Source organism: Triticum urartu, chromosome 2, assembly GCF_003073215.2.
Source record: "Triticum urartu cultivar G1812 chromosome 2, Tu2.1, whole genome shotgun sequence".
Classification (NCBI taxonomy): domain Eukaryota; kingdom Viridiplantae; phylum Streptophyta; class Magnoliopsida; order Poales; family Poaceae; genus Triticum; species Triticum urartu.
The window spans coordinates 305,111,866-305,135,808 of NC_053023.1; the positions used below are offsets into that span (position 1 = coordinate 305,111,866).

Below are 23,943 nucleotides of genomic sequence, written 5' to 3' on the forward strand. Positions count from 1 at the left end.
GTTCACTTTGAATAAAACTCTTCTAGCAAGGCCCAACATTGTTTTTACCATTTGCCCGAGGTTCACTATTCAACATAATACAGGGGGCCAGTGCTGATGATGTTGGTCCCAAACCAGAGCCACTTGCGGTGCCACCCCTTCACCTGGGGTTTTCGGTTGCCGTACGTAGTATTCATTCGGTAGTGGCTTGAGATGAGATACGTTCGGCTACTATCAGGTGTTGTCATGCCGGGAGATCTTGCTGGACTTGTTTTAGCATTGTCGAAATATCTTGTGCACCGGGATTCCGAGTCTGATCGGAGGGTCCCGAGATGGAGAATTGTCTCCGCGGATCATGAGCTTGTCATGGGCTAAGTTGGGACACCCCAGCAGGGATTAAACTTTCGAGAGACGTGCCCACGGTTATGTGACAGATGGAGATTTTTAATATCTGGTTGAAGAGAACTTGACATCAGACCCGAAATAAAATACACCAACTGCGTGCGTAACTGTGACCATCTCTTTTCGAATGAGTTCGAGAAGAGAACACGGTGGGGTTATGTTTGAACGTAAGTAGTTTAGGATCACTTCTTGATCATTACTAGTTTGCGACCGTTTCCATAGTTTCTCATCTTATTCTTGTACTCGTAAGTTAGCCACCATACAATGCTTAGTCGCTTGCTGCAACCTTACCAATTATCCTTTCCATACACATTAAACTTTGCTAGTCTTGATACCCATGGTAATGGGATTGCTGAGTCCTCATGGCTCACAGATTACTACAACAATACTTGCGGGTACAGTTAATGCGATGATTTGACATGAGAGCGATGTTTACTTGTTTTGGAGTCCTTCTGCTTCTTCTTCGATTAGGGGATAGGTTCCTGGCCGGCGGCCTGGGCTAGAAGGGTGGATGTCGTTTGAGTTTCTGTTTGTCTTTCATCCATATTTGGATGTTGTTCTCATGAATGTTGTTTGATGTATTCTTGTGGCATTGGTATGCCTTTGCATGTATCCCAACTATTATGTAATGGTACGATGTAATGATATCCACCTTGCAAAAGCGTCTTCAATATGCGGCTCTATCCTTGATGGGACCTTCGAGTTTCTCTCGGATAGGATCTCATAATGGGCGTGACAAGTTGGTATCAGAGCCTCGACGGACCATAGGAGCCCCCTTGACTGATCATAGTTTGGTCGTTGTCGAGTCTAGAAGAAAACTATTTTCGGAGTCTAGTTATATCGGAAAGTGGGAATTCTTTTTACTCCTTATCCCCTTCGTCTCTTTGGTGAGGAATCATGACGTAGGTGTTTTGACTTACTCCTCTCCCCCTTCAAATTCTCTTTAGGGTCACGTAGGCTTATTTTGATCGCTGTGTTGTTAATCCTTTGTAGAACCAGTGCGCTTCTTTTCGATTTATTCCATCCTCTTCAAGTTCTGCAACATCGATTCTCATTTTCCCCAACGGAGTTCGATCCTTTTCAAGTTCAATCCTCAGTTCTTCTCAAACGGTGTCCAGTCCAACTGTCCCAAGTTTACTTTTTTCCACCCACCCGCCCTTTTTCTTCCCGGAGATTCAAGAATCTATTCCGGTATCCTTTTTATTCGTGTGAAGCCTCTACATTCCGTTCTCTGTTGTTTCAACCGATGAATTCTTGTCTAGTTCACCATTATTCGTTGCATTTTCTTTTCCAATGGATTCAATTCTAGTTTTTCAGGTTGATCCTATTCCTTTCTTTGACTCAAGTGATTCCCCTTGCTCGTTCGCCTCTCACCTTTTAATCATTCCGAAGTGCTAAAGACATCTCAGAAGATTCATGTTTGCACTCAAATTAATTCGAGGTTGTCACCTCACTCAATTCTTTCAATCATTCCAGTGTATCATCTCTTCCTCCAATTCTTTCCAACAATGTTTTCTTTCAGTGGGCCCTAACCCACAGGTCTTATCCCCAGGATCTTACCTGGCTCTTCAAATATTTCCGGAGTTATTCTAAAATTCTTTCAAAGTGTGACATAAGAACGGATTGCATCAGTCATATGGCTTCTCCAAGATCGTTTTCAAATTCTTCTCATGTTTGCTTCAACCTTTCCTCATTTCATTCTTTCGAAGTATCTCACAAATTATTCAAGGTGTTCCTCGTCATCATTCTCAATATTTGTAGACCAAAGAAGAATTTCTACTAAAATCTTGGTCCGTTCTCTTGAAGATTCATGGTTCTAGCTTCACGCCATCCTCATAATTGTTTTCGATAGTGAGAATTCTTTCATACCCATCCGAAGCATTTCAGAAGTTGTTTTCGTTTCTTGATCATCCGAAGGCCATCATTTCAAAAAGATTTCTTCATTCCCATCTTTCAACTTCATTTCACTAATTCTCCTCAATTCATGCCTCTTCTTTCGATTCCATATTCTTCTGCTGCTTTATGCAAGTATTCTCTAGTTGCTCGTGATCTCTTCATTCTCTTGTATTTAAATTCCCTCAAGTATCTTCGTCGTTTTCTAATTCTTCTCGGCAAATCGTTCCTTTTCTTCGTTCGTCTTTCTAATTATTTCCGGTGGTTTGTTCTCTTTCATCGCTCGGTTTCAGTTCTTTCGGTGGCTCATTGAAGACCTACCCAAGTTGTGTTATGCCTCTCCTCAATCCTTTTCAAGAGGAATAAGTTACATGCCTGATCCGTTTGTCATCAAATAAAATTGAAGAGGATAAGCATAACATAATTCTTATTCTTATTTCATCGTGGTGAAGTAATTCCTTCCTCTGGAGATTGTTCATGATGAATAATCTCTCGGTCCTAAGTTGTTCATCTTTTCTTTTCCGAAGTTCCAGGTTTTCTCGCTTGTCTTGTCATGAAGCTCCATCTAAATCATCGCAAGGCTTCATATTGTTCTTTTCAACCTTCATTTCTTAATCATTTTGTTTACCAGAGTTCTTCATGGTGGTTCATTAAGGATTTAACTCATTACTGGAGTTCTTCATGATGAAGGTAAACCACGGTATATGGCACCAGTTGTGTACGTCTTGGACAAGGTAAATAGAAAAGAATTCTGCAAGGTCCTATCACGTGTGAGATTCCCACATTTATTTGCTTCCAACCCTGAAAGGAGAATCAGTGAAGATGGAAACTGATATGTCTCCAACGTATCTACTTTTTCTAATGCTTTTCCTCCTGTTTTGGACTATAATTTGCATGATTTGAATGAAACTAACCCCGGACTGACGATGTTTTCAGCAGAACTATCATGGTGTTGTTTTTATGCGGAAATAAAAGTTCTCAAAATGGAATGAAACTTTGTGAAGAATTTTTAGATAATAAAAGAGAATTTCTGGAGCCAAGACCTACCGAAGGGGGTACCTGGGTGGGCACAACCCACCAGGGCACGCCCCCCTCGCCAGGCGCGCCCAGGTGGGTTGTCCCCACCTGGTGGCCCCGCAGACCCTGATTCCAACTCCATAAATAACTATTTTTCTAGAAAAAAATTAGGGAGAAAGAATTATCGTGATTCACGAGATGGAGTTGCCGTCACCTCCTGTTCTTCATTGCGATGCCACATCTAGAGTTCGTTTGGGGCTCCGGAGAGGAGGGTCTTCGTTCTTCGTCATCACCAACCCTTCTCCATCGCCAATTCCATGATGATCCCCACCGGGAGTGAGTAATTCCTTCGTAGGCTCGCTCGTCGGTGAGGAGTTGGATGAGATTCATCATGTAATCGAGTTAGTTATGTTAGGGCTTGATCCCTAGTATCCACTATGTTCTTAGATTGATGTTGCTATGACTTTGACATGCTTAATGCTTGTCACTTTGGGCCCGGGTGCCATGATTTCAGATATGAACCGTTTATGTTATCACCATTATATCCATGTTCTAGATCCGATCTTGCAAGTTATAGTCACCTACTACGTGTTATGATCCGGCAATCCCGGAGTGAAAATAGTCGGGACCACTCCCGGTGATGACCGTAGTTTGAGGAGTTCATGTATTCACTATTTGTTAATGTTTTGTTCCGATTCTCTATTAAAAGGAGGCCTTAATATCCCTTAGTTTCCAATATGGACCCCACTGCCACAGGAGGGTAGGACAAAAGATGTCATGCAAGTTCTTTCCATAAGCACATATGACTATTTACGGAATACATGCCTACATTATATTGACGAACTGGAGCTAGTGTCGTATCGCCCTAGGTTATAACTGTCTCATGATGAATATCATCCAACAAGTCACTGATCCAATGCCTACGAATTTATCTTATATTGTTCTTGCTAAGTTACTACTGCTATCATCACTGTTACACTTGCTACAAAATTACTGCTATCACTGTTATGGTTACCGTTGCTGCTGCTACTATTATCAAAAATATCATACTACTTTGCTACTGATCACTTTGCTACACATAATTAATCTCCAGGTGTGGTTGAATTGACAACTCAGCTGCTAATACCTTCAAATATTCTTTGGCTCCCCTTGTGTCGAATCTATAAATTTGGGTTGAATACTCTACCCTCGAAAACTGTTGCGATCCCCTATACTTGTGGGTTATCAATACCTTTTTCTAGTGCCGTTGCCAGGGAGCATAGCTATATTTGTTGAGTCACTTGGGATTATTATCATATTATCATTCTGAAGATTCTGAAGGATGCGGAGACTAAGATTTTTCCCTCAAAGACGAGAGGAGGTAAGGAACTGCCATCCAAATCTGCTTTAGATTCACCTTCTGTTATAAGTAAACTTGCAACACCACCACATGCTATTAATTCTCATATATCACAAGTTATTGATGATGCTACTTCTGCTATTGATAATTCTTACGGTGATGCTAGTACCTTGCTTAATGATGATGTGCCACTTGGTGACTTTCTTGATAAACAAATTGCTAGATTTATACAACATGCACTCAAACTTTATTTTGTCTAGCATGGGACAAATCTATATATATCTATACATCTATACACATATGTAGTGTGCGAATAACTATGAAAGTTGCTCGTTGGATGAAGCCAATTCGATGGTACAAATATGGCAAATCCAAGCACTACTAGTCGTTGGATATCATATAAATTCCACCAGATTCTGCCACATGTACAATCTAGAAGACTCGATGGTTGAACTTAAGCATAATGCACAAACCTCTAAACACAAGCGCTTCTCCTTTTTTCTCTAGAATCTTACATATCTTAATTGCCCAAACCTTTTTTTCTAAATGAATTGTCACTTTTTGTTTTTACCTTTACAATGCACAATTCCATGAATCTTAAAATAGTTTTTTACAAAACTAATTAATTTTGGATGAGATGAACTATAAGAATTAAATGAACATCTACATCATGCATATCTGGGAGAAGAGGCGGGAAACCGATGAGAGGAGTGGCGAGAAACGGTAGCCTGTTTTGAATGAAAACCTAGTAGAGAAGGAAGCGTGAGCTACACGACGCATGAGCACAGTGCTTACCCATGTACTGCATGTGCTGTCGAAAGGGCTCAGGGTTGTCGTTCGATCTGGGAGCATTCAACGATGTACACGTACGATCCGTGGGGTTTTGGTTCTGGCCAGTCAGAATGCAGGACCCAGATCGTGCGCGCAGCGGGGGGATATCATACGGAAACCAACTTTCGGTGGAAACCAGTAAAAACCATGAGAAAAAGATGTTATGAAGTTTCAAAAAAAATCAAAAAAATGCGGGATGTTAAGAGGATGATGTTTTATTGGCACACAAAATTTCAAGTTGAAACACATTAAGAGATGTGAGCTATGAAAAAGACAAAATCAATGTTGAATAGTGTCGAATAGTAATGTCACTATTCAGGGCGGAATTTGTCTTTTTCATAGCTCACATCTCGTAATGTTTTTCAACTTGAAATTTTGTGTTGCAATAAAACATCACCTTCTTAACATCCCACATTTTTTCAGATTTTTATGAAACTTTAAAATATGGCTTCCACGAAGTTTTCATTGAATATCGGCTTTCGTGAGTGAACCGTGTGCTATTTGAAAACATTTCGTGAGAAGAAATTCGGTTTTAAAATCCCCGTAAATCCAAAACTAAGCTAAAAATCATGAAACCTGCCATGGTGTCACGACATCGCACTTATATGTCGAGGAATTTTTTTTCGTCCATTGTGGCACAAGTTTTATTACAAGCCTCTTACAAACCGGAGCTTCTATCAAAGAAGCCTTGTGGTTCCGATAGAGAAACGTGGCCCCCTTGTGGGCGAAACGTAATCACTGCCTCTTTTTACCTTGTATTTTCTTCTACGGGCAACATGGAATGACAGGATATCCGTGCTGAAATTTAAACTTATTCAGGGTTCGTTTGGCCTTTTTATACACTAATTGAGTTTCCTAGGCATTTAATGTCCGTAATTAAATCTGAACAATAAATACATGCTCCAGTTCACCAAAATGGCTAGAAAAAGTATACATGTGTCCTTGGGTGCATGTTTAGGTCCAATTCCAGGAATGGGAACGAATTACAACCGTACTGGTGTCATGGCTCGTACTCAAACATTTCGAATCTTGGTTTTTAAGTCCCCATAAATCCTAAACTCACCAAAAAGTCATCAAAGGTGGCATGGTGTCACGTCATGGCACATACATGTCATGGTAAAAACATTGTCCAATTTGGGCCAAGCTTTATTACAAACCTCTTACAAAAACAGGAGCTTCTCTCAAAGAAGCCTTGTGGTTCTGATAGTGAAACGCGTTCCCCTTGTGGGCGAAACGTAATCACTGCCTCTTTTCGCCTTGTATTTTCTTCCATAGGAAACATGGAACCACGGGATATCCGTGCTAAAATTTAAACTTATTCAAGGTTCGTTTGGCCTTTTTATACACTAATTGAGTTTGCTAGGCATTTAATGTCCATAATTCAAATCTGAACTATAAGTACATGCTGCAATTCACCAAAATGGTTAGAAAAATTATACATGTGTCCTTGGGTGCATGTTTAGGTCTCATGCCAGGAATGGGAATGAATTACAACTGTACCGGTGTCCTGGCTCTTCCTCAAACATTTCAAATCTCGGTTTTTAAGTCCCCATAAATCCTAAACTCACCAGAAAGTCATCAAAGATGGCAAGGTGTCATGTCATGGCACATATATGTCATGGTAAAAACATTGCCAATTTGGGACAAGCATTATTACAAACCTCTTACAAACCGGAGCCTGATGCAAGAATCCTAGTGGTTTTGATAGGCAAACGTGTCCCCTTGTGGGCTAAACGATAATCACTCCCTCTTCTAGCCTCGTATTTTCTTCTACACGCGACACGGAACAACTGGACATTCATGCTGAACTTTGAATTTATTCAGGGTTCGTTTGACCTTTTTTATTCATTAATTAAGTTTTCTAGGCATTTAATGTCCAGCATTTAAATCCGAACTACAAATACATGCTCTAGTGCACCAAAATGGCTAGAAAATACGTACACGTTTCCTTGGGTGCATGTTTAGGTCCCATGGAACGAATGGGATCGAATTCAACCGTCTCGCCGTCCTGGCCTGGCCACAAACATTGCGAATCTCGGTTTTTAAATGTCTGTAAATCCAAAACTCACCAGGAAATCATGAAACTTGGCATGGTGTCACTACATGGTATATATAATTGTCCAATTTCGGCGAAGCTACATTACAAGCCTTTTACAAACCGGAGCCTATCGCAACCCTTGTGGTTCCGGTAGGGAAACATGCCCCTAGTGTGGGCGAAACGATAATCGATGCCTCTTGTCGCCTTGAACTTTGTTTTTTACAGGCAACATAGAATAACAGGAGTGTCGGGCTAAAATTTGAAACTGTTCAGGGTTCATTTGGCCATTGTATATATATATATTACTAATTACTAAGTTTTCTATACATTTAATGTAGTCCATAATTCAAATTTGAACTACAACCACATGCTCCGGTGAGGCAAAATAGGTGGGAAATCGTACATGTGTCATTGGGTGCATGTTTAGGTATCGTTTAAGGAATGAGAATGAATTACAAACTTGTCGTCGTCCTGAAACAATGAGAATCTCGGTTACTAAATCCTAGTAAATAAAAAACTCACCCAAAAAACATGAAACTTGGCATGGTTTCATGACATGGAACATATATGTCGTGGTAAAAAAATCGTCCAGTTTGAGAAGAGGCGCACACATTAGTAGCCAACGAAGTCCTTTTTGAAACAAAAAGCTGACACATTAATATCGCAAACGGTTGTATTATATTTACCGTGTCGAAATTTAACCATACTCGGTGGCGTGCGTGCAACTGTTTGATTAGATGGGACGAGCATGAGAAGTCTGCCGTGCAACTTCGACGGGACGCGTGCGAGCAGTCCGCCGCGTAGGCTCGACGGGATGCGTGCATCCTGTCCACCTCACAGGCTCGACGGCACACATGCGAGCAGCAAGGCCGTCGATGCTCATCGGGAAGCGAGCTCTTTGACCTCCATGCACCAGTCGCCACCCTCCTCACTCACAACTTCTCCATTAATGGGTTAATTAAAGCACCTGGACGGAGGGTGTTTGCTTGTGATCCCATGGAAGCATTTGCTTTGTTCCTGTTTTCAACTAGTATTCCGCCCTAATTTTAAATTGCCACATAGGGCGACGGATAATACAACCACAAATAAAATGGCAACGGATAATACGACCACAAATTTACAATGCCGCACATAATCATTGTCTTACATATTTCGGATAATTTAAAGTGCCACATGCGACAAAGCCTGAAAGACACACGGGCAAGAGAAGAAGGAAATTGCAGACAACGATCTGAGTCGCTACTGTCTCTACTCGTCGATGGATCGCCGAGCAGCGAAATCCTCCAGTTCCTTCTTCAATTCCTCACGACTTTGCTCGAAAGCAGCCACGGATTCCTCCACCTCCTGCTTGCGCTCGATCCAGAGCTTCCTCAAGCCACCCATCAGTTCCTCGACGACCGCTTTCAGCATCATCTCTGAGGCACTGCTCTGCACGTGCAGCATCTTCTAGCCGGCGGCCTCCTCCTCCTTCTCGGCGACCAACTTGAGGAGCTTCGCATTTTCATCCATGAGTTGCTCGACGAGGCCGGTTGCCTTGTCAACCGAGGCATCCCTGATCTTGAGCAGCTTCATCAAGCCGTCGACCAGCTCTTGCTGCGTAGTGACGCCAGCGAGAATGTCGTCGTCGCTGGCGAAGGACTTCAGGAACACCGGCTCGTCACGATGGCCGACGCCACGAATGCGCTTGTGAGAGCCCTCATGTGCCCGTGAGAGCTCGTTCGAGGGCTCCGCGACGCGCCCGGACATCTCTGGTGCGACTGCGGCTTCGCTGCGGGACCTCTCTAGTGCTTCCACGGCCTTGGTCTTTGCTGCTTGGTTATATGTCCACCCTAAACTCCTCCTACCGGTCATGGCGGAAAGACTTGACAGAGAAAATCAGTTTTGTGGGTGATGCGGAGAGGAACTGTGAAGTAATTTTCGAGTGGATAGTTTTTATAGCCCGGTGCTAAGTGTGAACACATATTAGTTCGATAGGTGTGAACAGATTTGTAATTACTTATTGCTTTGTAATCAGCAATGTGACAAGAAACAAGGTCAAAATTTATTGATGGCAGAAGGTTGACCACGTGGTTGCTCGCCGTTGAGGCGGCCGCGGCGCGCTCTGCTCTGGCGTCCCTGCGAGCGCTCTGCTCGCCGTTGAGGCAGAGTTACAACGGCAACTGTTAATAATTCTCAATAATTGTCTTACATATTCAGGATAATTTAAAATGCCAAATGCGGAAAGGCCTAGAACACTCACGACCTACATATGCATACAATTATAATAAAATATAAGCTAAAAGGCTGAGTTGGCGGCCTTTCGACGATGGTCTTCGCGGACTCCATGATCAGCATAGCACCCTTGCGGCCATTCACTCCGAGTGTCCCCACCCGCCTCCGCCTACGGAGCTGCTGGCGCTGGGAGGCTCTTGGGGCTGCTGGGCCTCTTCCAGAAGTGCTTGACAGCGTGCAATCGCGTGCATGACAACTCCTGGAACTGCTCCATTTCCATGTCTCTAGCCTGGTAGAAAATTCCGTCGATCACCTGCATCCTCAAGATATCACGTTGGCGATGTTCTACTTCATCGGGGACGTCAACTCCGCCAAGGATGCGCTCACGCCTGACCACCACATCATCGGGATCGAAGTTGACACGGCTGCTGCGGGCAATGATGTAGTCATAAGCTGCCTTTATCTTGACTGAATTGCAGAGGTCCTCTGCCCATTCCTTGTGGGGCATCAGGCTCTCGATGAGCACTGGTGACGGCGGCTCTTCGGGTGGGTCGTCGATCATGCCGCCGAGCAGCTCTGGATCTTTTGCACGATGGATGGCAAACTGCTCATCACACCTCCTCTCAATATGTCGATTGTGCTCCCAAGGACTGTGACGCCGGTATCGCTGCCGATGGGCCATGGTGCCTGCACTGGCCCATGAAGCTCTTGCTCCCCGACCTGCTCCGGCTCATTCTCCTCACCGAAGATGTAACGCAGGTAGGCGTTGATGTTGAAGCTTTGTTTGTTGCCTGGCATACTTGGAATAACTAATGGTAGATTGGTGAGGACTAGATCTTCGCAGAGTGTCGCGGCGGTGCGTTGCCGCCTGGTTATATGCAGCAAGCCATTAGCTGGTGGCGGGAAACCGGTGAGGGAATAGGCGTGGATTTTACAATTCATCCATGTGGAAGCATTCGCTGGAGCATGGGAAGCATTCGCTGGAGCACGGGAAGACCACGCAACCTGAATACCGTATCCGGTGCTATGTGTTATTTATCACACAAGTGTTAACATAAGGAAACGTATGTGTAACTTACTAATCATCACACACGAGTACTCGCAGACGCATCGTGTGCGATACTCCTAGCCCCCGCAAGCAACTAGTTTGCATTTTTCAAAGTTTTTTGTACACACAAAATCGCACACGAACTAACTGTATTAACCGTCTGTGTTGTAATTTCTCATCACAAAACAGTTCATCCGAGTCGGCTGTTTGCCACGTATCACGCACATCTTGTTAAGTTGAACCGTTTCTGTTGCGTTCGCTAATCGAAAATAGTTCATCCGAGTGAACCGTATGCCCTATATCACAAACACCTTGATCTGGCTAACCGTTTCTGTTGCACACCCTAATAGCAAACGGTTCATCGGAGCGAATTGTATGCCGTATACCACACACACATTGATATGGCTGCCCATTTATGTTGTTCTGCCTCATCGCAAATAGCTGAACGGGTTAACCATGTGGCCTGAATCACACACGCAACTAAAATCTGAACCGTGTTTGATGCATCCTCCATCACAAACGTTTTGCACCTTTTTGACAGTTTTCATACACCACTATTTGCGATTATTGCATCGCACACAGTTTCTCGAAGGATCTCTGATCGTAGTATCGTGTTAGGAGCATCCTGCAGTAGTGTGTGTTAATGCTTTGTTCCGGTTCTCTATTAAAAGGATGCCTTAATATCCCTTAGTTTCCAATATGGACCCCGCTTCCATGGGAGGGTAGGACAAAATATGTCAGGCAAGTTCTTTCCATAAGCACGTATGACTATTTACGGAATACATGCCTACATTATATTGATGAACTGGAGCTAGTGTCATATCGCCCTAGGTTATAACTGTCTCATGATGAATATCATCCAACAATTCACCGATCCAATGCCTATGAATTTATCTTATATTGTCCTTGCTAAGTTACTACTGCTATCACCACTGTTACAGTTGCTACCAAATTACTGCTATCATTGTTACTGTTACTGTTACTGCTGCTACTATTATCAAAACTATCATACTTCTTTGCTACTGATCACTTTGCTACGGATAATTAATCTCCAGGTGTGGTTGAATTGACAACTCGGCTGCTAATACCTTGAAATATTCTTTGGCTCCCCTTGTGTCGAATCTATAAATTTTAGTTGAATATTCTACCCTCGAAAACTATTGTGATCCCCTATACTTGTGTGTTATTAGAAACAAGGTACAAGGGTTGAAAACTCATGACTGCCACATCCTACTTCAAAGGGTTTTACCTATTATCCTTAGAGGATTGGGCCGCCCTGACTTATACAGAGAAGTCGCAGAGTTGGGACAATTCTTCGGGAAACTCTGCGGTAGAAATATCAGGATAGATGCTTTGGAGCGTCTTAGAGACAAGATACCAACTATCCTATGTGACCTTGAGAAGATATATCCTCCAGCCTTCTTTGATGTGATGGTGCATTTGACTGTTCATCTACCTGATGCGGCACTACTTAGAGGTCCAGTACAGTATGGATGGATATACCCTATTGAAAGGCATCTAGGCACTTTCAAGGGCTATGTTAGAATAGAGCTAGACCTGAGGGTTCCATTGCAGAGGCCTACATTGCTACAGAAGCATTGACATTCTACACAAAATACATTGAAACAGTTGATCAGCTTAGCAAAGAGGTGGGTGAAGACAATGCTGAGCTCAATGTTTTCGATTGTCCTGTTCGAGTTATAGGGAAGAGTCGACAAGACGACAAACCTAAAGATTTGGACAAAATGGTTTGGTATGTGTTGAATAACTGTCTTGAGATTCTACCTTATATCGAGTAAGTGCTAAGTACTGCAGCTTATACATCATAATCTACTAAACTTGCAGCACATTCTTGTATATTTAGATGTTTGACGTGATCACTATGTTGTACAGCATCTACAAAAAGGAGTTACTGTTGCAAAATCCAAGAAACATTGATAAACTGGTTATGGCAGGATTTGCGAAATGGTTCAAGAGCCATGTAAGATTTTGAATTGCACTATCAGTTTTTTTTAATATATTGAGTACATAAGATGATCAGCTTGTCTATTTTCTAACCATAGCTTAAGAAGATGCGGGAGGATGAGCAAGCAGTTAATGATGCCCTTTACGCACTAGCAATGAGTCTTGATACCCGGGTAAGACATTATGAATCTTGCGTTGTTGGAGATGTGTGCTACAACACCCTTGCATGCGACGAAGCAGGAAGACACAAAATAGTGCCATCATGAGCACGGATACGTACGGCAGAGAGATAACTGAAATGTATGCTAACATAGCGGACATTGTTCAGTTGCAGTATATCTCGAGTTTCAAGGTTCATCGGTGTGTGGTTCTGTTGTGCTGTCGTTGGTATAACCTGTTTTCCAGGATCGCAAAACCCAGAGCTGATGATTATTTCAAATCCATCAATGTCAAGGCAGCGTACAGACTGACAAGCCTTTTATTTTGGCAAATCAAGCAACACAGATATTTTTCTTGGAAGACACATATGCACGTAGTGATGACTTGAGAGTACTGCAAAATTTTGAGCAGAGGAATCCGTTTAGTGAAGTAGCACAACAAAATGATGCTTACACTTCTCGTGATGTAGAAGAAGACTGGCACTGACGGTAATGTTATTGTCTACAAAGCTCGACTTGTTGCGAAAGGTTTTCAACAAGTTCAAGGAGTTGACTACGATGAGACCTTCTCACCCGTAGCGATGCTTAAGTATGTCCGAATCATGTTAGCAATTGCCGCATTTTATGATTATGAAATTTGGCAAATAAATGTCAAAATTGCATTTCTTAATGGATATCTTAAAGAAGAGTTGTATATGATGCAACCTTTTCTGGTTTTGTCGATCCAAAAGGTGCTAACAAAGTGTGTAACCTCCAGCGATCCATTTATGGACTGGTGCAAGCATCTCGGAGTTGGAATATACGCTTTGATAGTGTAATCAAAGCATATGATTTTATACAGACTTTTGGAGAAGCATGTATTTACAAGAAAGTGAGTGGGAGCTCTGTAGCATTAATGATATTATATGTGGATGACATATTGTTAATCGTAAATGATACTGAATTTCTGAATAGCATAAAAGGATACTTGAATAAGAATTTTTCAATGAAAGACCTCGGTGAAGCTGCTTATATATTGGGCATCAAGATCTATAAAGATAGATCAAGCCGCTTAATTGGACTTTCACAAAGCACATACCTTGATAAAGTTTTGAAGAAGTTCAAAATGGATCAAGCAAAGAAAGAGTTTTTGCTTGTGTTACAAGGTGTGAAGTTGAGTCAGGCTCAATGCCCGACCACTGTAGAAGATAGAGAAAAAATGAAAGTCATTCTCTATACTTCAACCATAGGTTCTATCATGTATGCAATGCTGTGTATCAGACCTGATGTGTGCCTTGCTATTAGTTTAGCAAAGAGGTACCAAAGTAATCCAGGAGTGGATCACTGGACAGCGGTCAAGAACATTCCGAAATACCTGAAAAGGATTAAGGATATGTTTCTCGTTTATGGAGGTGACAAAGAGCTCGTTGTAAACGGTTACGTCGATGCAAGTTTTGACACTCATCCGGATGACTCTAAGTCACAAAACAGATACATATTTTTATTGAATGGTGGAGCTGTCAGTTGGTGCGGTTCCAAGCAGAGCGTCATGGCGGGATCTACATGCGAAGCGGAGTACATAGCTGGTTCGGAAGCAGCAAATGAAGGAGTCTGGATGAAGGAGTTCATATCCGATCTAGGTGTCATATCTAGTGCATCGGGTCCAATGAAATATTTTATGACAATACTAGTGCAATTGCCTTGGCAAAGGAATTCAGATTTCACAAGAGAACCAAGCACATCAAGAGATGCTTCAATTCCATCCGTGATCAAGTCAAGGAGGGAGACATAGAGATTTGCAAGATACATACGGATCTGAACTTTGCAGACTCATTGACTAAGCCTCTCTCACGAGCAAAACATGATCAGCACCAAGACTCCATGGGTGTTAGAATCATTACTATGTAATCAAAGATTATTGACTCTAGTGCAAGTGGCAGACTGAATGAAATATGCCCTAGAGGCAATAATAAAGTTGTTATTTATATTTTCTTATATCATGATAAATATTTATTATTCATGCTAGAATTGTATTAACCGGAAACTTAGTACATGTGTGAATACATAGACAAACATAATGTCACTAGTATGCCTCTATTTGACTAGCTCGTTAATATAGATGGTTAAATTTCCTAACCATAGACATGAGTTGTCATTTGATGAACGGGATCACATCATTAGAGAATGATGTGATTGACTTGACCCATCCGTTAGCTTAGCATTATGATCATTTAGTTTATTGCTATTGCTTCTTCATGACTTATACATGTTCCTATGACTATGAGATTATACAATTCCCGAATACCGGAGGAACACTTAGTGTGCCATCAAACGTCACAACGTAACTGGGTGACTATAAAGATGCTCTACAGGTGTCTCCAATGGTGTTTGTTGAGTTTGGCATGGATCGAGATTAGGATTTGTCACTCTGTGTATCCGAGAGGTATCTCTGGGCCCTCTCGGTAATGTACATCACTATAAGCCTTGCAAGCAATGTGACTAATGAGTTAGTTGCAGGATGTTGCATTACGGAACGAGTAAAGAGACTTGCCGGTAACGAGATTGAACTAGGTATTGAGATACCGGCGATCGAATCTCGGTCAAGTAACATACCAATGACAAAGGGAACAACATATGTTGTTATGCGGTTTGACCAATAAAGATCTTCGTAGAATATGTAGGAACCAATATGAACATCCAGGTTCTGCTATTGGTTATTGACCGGAGATGAGTCTCGGTCATGTCTACATAGTTCTCGAACTCGTAGGGTCCGCACGCTTAACGTTCGATGATGATCGGTATTATGAGTTTATGTGTTTTGATGTACCGAAGGTAGTTCAGAGTTCCGGATGTGATCATGGACATGATGAGGAGTCTCAAAATGGTCGAGACATAAAGATTGATATATTGGACGATGTTATTCGAACATCGGATGAGTTCTGGGGTCACCGGATAAATATCGGAGTGCAGGGGGTTATCAGAAACCCCGGAGGGAACTAATGGGCCAACATGGGCGTTCTGAGAGAGAGAGAGAGGAGAAGGGCCCTAGGGCTGGCCGCGCCCCCCTCCCCCTTGAGGAGTCCGAATTGTACTAGAAGGGGGCGCAACCCCCTCCTTTTCCTTCTCCCTCTCTCCCTCTCCTTCCTCCCCCCTCCCTTTCCTTCTCCCTCTCTCCCTCTCCTTCCTTCCCCCTCCCTTTCCTTCTCCCTCTCTCCCTCTCCTTTCTAGTCGGAATCCTATTTGGGGGCACGCCCCAATGAGGGTTGGCCGGCCTCCCCCCTTGCTCCTTTATATACGAGGGCAGGGGGACACCCTAGAACACACAAATTGATAGTTGTCTTAGCTGTGTGTAGTGCCCCCTCCACAGATTTTCACCTCATTCATATCGTTGTAGTGCTTAGGCGAAGCCCTGTGTCGGTAACTTCATCATCAACGTCATCACGCCGTCATACTGACGAAACTCTCCTTCGGCCTCAACTGGATCAAGAGTACGAGAGACATCACCGAGCCGACCGTGTGCAGATCGCGGAGGTGCCGTGCGTTCGGTACTTGATCGGTTGGATCGCGAAGACGTTCGACTACATCAACCGTGTTACTTAACGCTTCCGCTTTCGGTCTACGAGGATACGTGGACACACTCTCCCCTCTCGTTGATATGCATCTCCTAGATAGATCTTGCGTGATCATAGCAATTCTTTTTGAAATACTGCATTCCTCAACAAAAAGTCAATATAGCAAATCTGTTATTGTTGGCATTCATAGTTTTGAAGAGATTTTGCCTGGGCTGCTTACTATCTTGGGATGCTAGAGAGGAAATTTCCGTTTACTTATTTGGTTTTGCCTATGAGCACTTCACAATGGAGGATTGAGGATTTCTTTCTCACCATGCAAAGAGTTGAAAGAAGGCTCACTGGGTACTCTTTTTCGACAAAGGGCGACTTTATTATCTCAAAATGTAGCATCAAGCGGATACAAAGCATTATGAGTAACACCCGACCTCTGCATAACTAAGATGCACACAGCCAAATCCAGAAGTCTGACAAAATTCATGAAATAAAAATCGACAAACCGGCAACAGTAGAGTCTTTTAGACCGACACTATGCCTATGTCGAAGAAGGTGGTGGCTCGATCCGTAGGTTATGCTGCCACCCATGTTGGGAGAAAACCTCCGTAGCCACCTGCTCCAATCGCGTACACACTGCCATGAACAGCGGTTGGTACTCCGGCCGTTGTAGTATGGACCACGTACGTAGCGAGTGCGTACACCGGAAAATAACCTGTAGAGGAGAAGCATTTTTGTCATTAAAAACCAAATCATTTCTGCATAGCCAAAGCGACCAATTAAGGCATACGTTCCCACCCTTATTAGCGTTTTGAACCTATTTGTAATGCCGTCCAACCAATGACCAAAAATATTGGCAACACTTGTGGGCGGATACAAATTTGACGCTATTTGGATGACTGACCACGTAGAACATGCAAACTTGCATTGGAAAAAGAGGTGTTTGATTGTCTCATCATGAGTACAAAAAGAACACTTCTTACTCCCTCGCCAGTTGCGCCGTGCGAGGTTGTCTTTGGTTAACACAACTCCCCTACGGAGATACCACATGAAGATTTTCACTTTTAGTGGAATTTTAGACTTCCAAATTTTCTTATTATTACTCGTTGGTACCTCAGAATGCGTGAGTGCACGGTACATAGAGTCCACTGTGAAAGACCCTGATGTAGTAAGGTTCCAGCGAAACATATCCCGACCTTGTGTCAGGTTAATCGAATCCAGCCAGGATAAAAGATTATGCCATGACACAAGCCGGGGGCCAATCAAATCCCGCCTGAATGAAATATTCGGCGGGGAAGAACCGAGCACGTGCGCAATAATATTATTCTTATCGCGAGGTACTCTACCTTGTTATATGTGACCTTGTTATATGTTATCACTGGATGGCAGGCTGCTCCTTATTAAACACCTATATGCTATCATTGGATGGCAGGCTGCTCCTTATTAAATGAGCACCCTCTCACTTCCTGCAAGAGTGGTCACACAACTGATAAAATTTCTGACACTTTCTTTGGAGAAAATTTGGTAGTAAGTAAAGTGGAATGGCTTTAGTTGCTTAGGACAAAATCAGTAAACCAGTTTTTTATTAAGCCAAAACAGTAGAACAATTGTTCTACGGTATTTTTATTAATTCAAAAAATATTTACAAGTCCAGTTCGGAGTATTGAATTAATGCTCCAGCCAACTCGTCCAAAAGTCGCTATTTTAGTCCTTAGACGTGGGATCAATTAGGCCGCATAATTGTTTTATTTAATACTCCCTCCGTCCCAAAATTCTTGTCTTAGATTTGTCTAGATACGGATGGATCAAGTCACATTTTAGTATTAGATACATTCGTATCTAGACAAATGTAAGACAAGAATTTTGGGACGGAGGGAGTACTACGTTGGCAGGGTCTTGAACTTAAAACCTGTTGGCTCGGATACCATATTAAATTCATGCTTCAGCCAACTCATCCAAAAATCGGAACTGATAAAGGGAGGTGGGCTATATATTTCAACACAGAGAATCACCCAATACCAGTTTTGTGAAACATAGAAGAAAATTACAAGTTTTGTGCTATCCAAGTGTTGATCAAATCAGCCTTATCTTGCTTTGCTCTGATTCTAGTTACTTCAAGCCACTGTTTGAGATAATATTTCCATGAATCGGTTAACCAAAGTTGCAGGGAGGCTTGGAAATTGATCATAATAAAGCTCTCGTGATGAAGAATCTGCATAAATTCTTCAATAGAGATGACCTGCCCTGGTTTAACCTTATTTGGTAAGTGCATTACTCCTCTTCTCTCCCACAAGACAAGGTGGGCTCCTCTTCTCTCCCACAAGCAAGACCAAGTAGATGTGTGCAATCGATAGGAGGTCATCACTTCTTACCGAATCCAAATATGGATTTGATAGCATTGATGGCGTTCTCGTTGATAAATGATTCATCGTACTTGTTTAGTAGGGTGGCGAACTCCTCCGAGTTCCTCAAGTTTGCTAAATCCGGGTCGGTGCGAATCCTCTTCAGGAAATCAAGTAAGATAAAGTGTCACTTACTATGAACCCTAGACCCATTTACTCTTGTAAAGCGGATAGTGTCTAGTTACCTTGAAGTCTTCATAGCCTGCCTTCATCGCTTCTTCAAGTGCAGAAAGGCCAGCTTGTATCTGCACAAACGAACATCCATATGTGTGTATTGAGCGGCAGACCTGCAGTTTTGCTCTTGATATTGAAACAAGTAGGAGGCGAACCCGGTCGAGCTTCGAATAACAGCAGGCGACATTGTAGCTGGCTACGGAAGCTTCATCAATCTCTGGTTTTGACCCCAGCACCGACTCGAACTTCTCCAACGCGTCCTCGTATTTTCCATCCCTGAAAGTTTTTTTTTTCTCGGAACAAGTCAGCAGAGTTTTCAAATTGAAGCAATCTCATTGCATCATACAGTATGTATCACCGACTTGTACAGCTTTAGCCCCATGCGAAGGTCATCTTCTCTTTGGATCTCCTGCTCCATCTTCTTCTGGTAATTTTGCATCTGCATCCAACGTTCCAGGTCGAAACGCGCACCACAAGCATGAGCAATCTACAGAACTCTAGGAGCAGAAAGAAAAATAGACTAAAGCATGATCCTATACTTACCTGAATCTCTCTGAGTTTAGTGCTGACATTTCCGGTGTTCCTTTCAGCCCTGATGACCTCCTTGTCAGAGAGCTCAGCAGCACCATCCCATTTCCCTGGACTCAGTTAATGGTATAACTCAAATTCCGAATTGATGAATTCACAATCATATCTGTCATGTCAAGACTCACAATGAAGCAGGTAAGTACTAACTGTTCTTACCAAATTTCTTCTGCATCTTCATGTAGAGAGGGCCAACTCTCTGGCGGATGCAGTACATGGTCTGGCCGTACCCTGCCGCCGGCCAGATTTCCTCTCCAAAGACGGCGCTGAGAATTTGCCATCAGTTAGCAACACGGAAGAAATCTTGATCTGGCGGTCATTCTGAAATTGCTGTGGGTTGGCTGGTGTGAGAGGATCATCTGAGCGGACTGACCTGGTGGCAATAACCTTGTCGCCGACGGTGAACTTGCCGGTCTGCTCGGCGGATGAGCCGGGGAAGATGGCCTCGATGTAGGTGCCGCCGTCGCGGCCCTTGGCGAACTTGAGCCCGTACGGCTTCAGGATCTCCACTTCGTACTCCTCGTAAGGCTCCTGGCCTCCATCCCCGTCCCCACCTCCGGACTTGGGCTCCGCCTGCGCTGACGAAGACGCGCGGACGACGACGCATCTCATCGCCGTATCCCGAAGCTTCAGGCAGCAGCTGTGGCCAAGAAACGCCGTCCTCGCCATCCGCGCATTGCTACCGTTGGTTCTTGCGAGGCACGGCGGGGAGGAGAGGAGCGGCTGGTTGGTGATCTGGTGGGCGAGAGCCATTTCAGCTAGCTAGCTGGGAGCTTTGGGCTCTTGGTTCCTCTGCGAATTGAATCTTTGCGGTAAGGGGTTGGAAGCGGTGAGGAGGAGACGATGGTTCTGTGGCTCATCTTTGGCTGTGTTGCGTGGCGACAAGAGGTGCTGAGTTTGGATGTGAGAACTGAGAACTGAGATGATGGAGGCCACACACACCGGGCTTCAGCCAGAACAAAGCATCTACACCGGCCAGTCATATTAAACCCGGCTAGAGTGGTGGCAAACCAGCTACGCCATGTGGCGCATGTTGGTTGGTCATCGTGAGAATTTTTTTTTTAAATGATAAGAAATTCTTTTTGAAAGAAAAGTTTTTTTAGGCTTTTTGTTTATCCTTTTAAGATAGTTGTGATGTTTACGTTATGCGAGAAATTTTTGACATAATAGTGAGACACGCATAGTGTTGATGATCAAAAGTGGCACAATCTTAAAGGTTGCTTAAAGCCATGTCAAGATTGATTTAAACTTATAATTGGGAGTCACCATGGGATGGCTTTCTTCGAGAAGGTCAGGATGGATATGAAGATGGTTTAAAACGGAGCTCGGATGCTAAACTTATGACAGGTTCAGAGATGCTCATGTTGACACTAAATTAAAAAATGACTTGAAACCCAATTAAGATTACCTCAAATGGAAAAAGTTCCAACATGAAAGTTGTGCGTCTCGTTGAAGCGGTTGATTTTGGTACAAAACATATCTCAATCGAAGTTCGTATGCAAAAGTTAGAGCCGAAAATGCGCGAATGCATATGGATGGCAGGACACTCCGAGAATGATCATCTGGGTTTTCGATTTCTCCGAGGTTGGCCGGACCCTCCGGGGATGTTTGTCCGGATTTTGGATTTTTCTGCCGCAGACTTCAGAAAACGGCCGCAATCGCTCTCAAGATGGCCTCTGATCAAAAAACGTTCAACATAAAAGTTGTTCGTCTCGTCGAAATGGTCAAGATTGCTTTTGGGCACGTTTCCATCCGAGGTTATTTACTGCCTCAAACATGACCCGCAAGGTGCAGCCAGGTTGTAAACCGAACAGTTTTGGAAAGTTTGGGTTCCGAGTTGGACCTATCTAGGGTTTTGAACGTGAATTCTAAACCTTTCCTTGCACGGGAAGTCCATCCGCCTCTTATATACCTAAGGGGTGACGGTCGATTGAACAACAACACACAATCGCAAAACCCATCTGTCGAAGATATACCCCGCAGCGTAAACCGGCCGAAGTATAACCCGGCCGGACTTGGCGGTTTACTTGAGACCCGGCTGACACTTGGCGATTCATTGGCGACCCGTCCTAACTTGGCGGTTATAAGGCCCAAGGTCCAGAAGGCCGGTTTATGCTAATGGTGGGCCGGTTTAAGAGAAAAGGTGTATTTCCCTTACAAGGAGTCAAGACATAGACTTGTATCCGGGTTGTATTAGAAGATAGACTAGTCCTAATCCTAATAGGACTCCACATGTAACCCGCCCCTTCAACATATATAAGGAGGGGCAGGGCTCCCCAAAAGAGGGAAGATTAACAAGTTTCACAAGTTGGACAAGTTAGGTTTAGACAATAGCTCTCGAGATAGAGCACACTTGTAACCGTGATCATCATCATCAATATTAATGAAGCAGGATGTATGCTTTTATCTCCACCGTGAGGGGCCGAACCTGGGTAAAACATCGCGTCTCTCGTCCCGCTCAACCTCTCTCAAGCTACCACATAGATGTGTTGGCCTCGCGACTAAGTCCTCACACTAGGACATCTGCCGTGACAAATCCACGACAGTTGTTAGGTTTAGACAATAGCTCTCGAGATAGAGCACACTTGTAACCGTGATCATCATCATCAATATCAATGAAGCAGGATGTAGGCTTTTACATCCACCGTGAGGGGCCGAACGTGGGTAAAACATCGCGTCTCTTGTCCTGCTCAACCCCTCTCAAGCTACCACATAGATGCGTTGGCCTCGCGACTAAGTCCTCACACTAGGACATCTGCCGTGACAAATCCACGACAATTGGCGCCCACCGTGGGGCCTGCACACGATGGTGTTGAGTCTTGGAGGGATCTTCTTTAGGGATCGAGAACCTCGCGATTGGTCGGATGAAGAAAAGCTGTTTTAGTGATCAGAATCATGATTAAAATTGAGTTCATAGTTCGAGGTTTTGAGATCAAGAGGTTAAGGTTCCATCGTTTGAACTGTCAGACTCGACGAGATCGGTCGAAGCTGCATCTACGCTAGGTCCAAGATCGAAGGAGTTAATCTGGTGTGTGTACGCGGACAAATCTAACTCGGATCCATTAAGTTTCCCCTACTCCTCGCCTCCAGACATAGGCTTCGAGTCTCGGGAGAGCCACCGGCGATTACTCGATTTTCAATTGACCGGTGCGGCTACTGCTCCCGTCTGACTAGGATCGGGTGACATGCACTACAGTGACATGCACGGTGACATGCGGTCCAAATTCAAATTTGAACATTACGAAAAAATCTGAAAAAATTATACATGTTTACAACACATATTAAGATAACCCCTAAAAATTTCAGATCAAAATTCGAAATATACATCGAGAAACGAAAAAAAGAAACTCAGATGTGAATAGTCTACAGAGAACCATTCGGGAACTATTCATGACAGATTTCTCTTTTTTGTTTCTCGATGTATGTTTTCAATTTTGATCTGAAATTTTTAGGGGTTATCTTAGTATGTGCTGTGACATGCATAGTTTTTTCAGATTTTTTTCGCAATGTTTAAATTTGAATTTGGGTCGTATGTCACCGTGCATGTCACCGTAGGGCATGTCACCTGATCCGAGTCGGCTCCCGTCACATTGCAAGATTTCACGGCCCGTCGTTTCCTATCAAGCCAACAGGAGTATAATACTACTACTCTACACGTGGGGATCAAGGCTGAACTACAAGATTAGATCTTTTGTCTCTTGTTGCATGTGTGCAACGATTGAGCAAGCTGGTCAAACCCACCACGAACCGGAGAAGGACTTGGACATGAGTACGAACTTGGCTTTCTTCTCGAGTCGACGATTGCCTCTGCGCACTTGCTTGCCGTCGCTCCGAGCACCCTCAAGCGGCCCCGACGCCGTTGTGGCCACGGCCTCGCCGCCGAATTACCTCTATCGTTGCGGCTGAGCCGCCCGTTCCCGCGGGTGCGACCTTGCCTCCGCTGCTCGTTTCTGCCGTCGCGACTTTGAGTTTGAACCGATCCGCCGAGACCGAGTCGCCTCGCTCCGTCTCCAAATTGTCTTCACCGTACCTACAAATCGCCGCCGCTTATACTGCCATGGTTTTCATCTGCCTCTCCGGCCTTTCGACCGGCCGACGCCTGCGGCCCCTACATCAAGCCACCAGAACCTGTGGCGGGCGCAGGCTCGCGCACCACGGACTCCGCCACATCCGACCTCCTCTGTCGCGGTTTTCTGCCATCGCCGGCCCTCCGCCGCCGTGGTCCTCCGCGGGTTGCCGTCTACGAGCCCCTCTTTCTCAGCCGCCCCGGCCGAGCAGCCTCGTTGTTGTGGCCTCCAAGTCGCTGTGCAAACCGCCGGCCGCCTCTGCAGTTGAAGCTACGACCCATTGGCCTCGAGC

General features: G+C 44.0%; 1 protein-coding gene across 2 annotated transcripts; it reads right to left on the bottom strand.

Annotated features, from left to right (window-relative positions):
* Positions 1–16,780: 16,780 nt before the first annotated feature.
* Positions 16,781–20,493, bottom strand: LOC125537109 (protein MET1, chloroplastic). Of its 2 annotated transcripts, none has more exons than XM_048700408.1 (7): positions 19,958–20,493; positions 19,744–19,850; positions 19,543–19,637; positions 19,362–19,438; positions 19,155–19,275; positions 19,011–19,070; positions 16,781–17,138 (listed from the first exon to the last, which is right to left on the bottom strand). In XM_048700408.1, exons 1-7 carry the CDS (start codon positions 20,335–20,337, stop codon positions 16,965–16,967), a joined length of 1,014 nt encoding a protein of 337 aa, XP_048556365.1. In that variant the 5' UTR covers positions 20,338–20,493; the 3' UTR covers positions 16,781–16,964. The 2 variants fall into 2 exon arrangements, with proteins under 2 accessions (XP_048556365.1, XP_048556366.1); XM_048700409.1 differs by lacking the exon at positions 16,781–17,138 and adding an exon at positions 18,393–18,925 and having other exon boundaries at positions 19,958–20,479.
* Between the last annotated feature and the right edge of the window lie 3,450 nt (positions 20,494–23,943).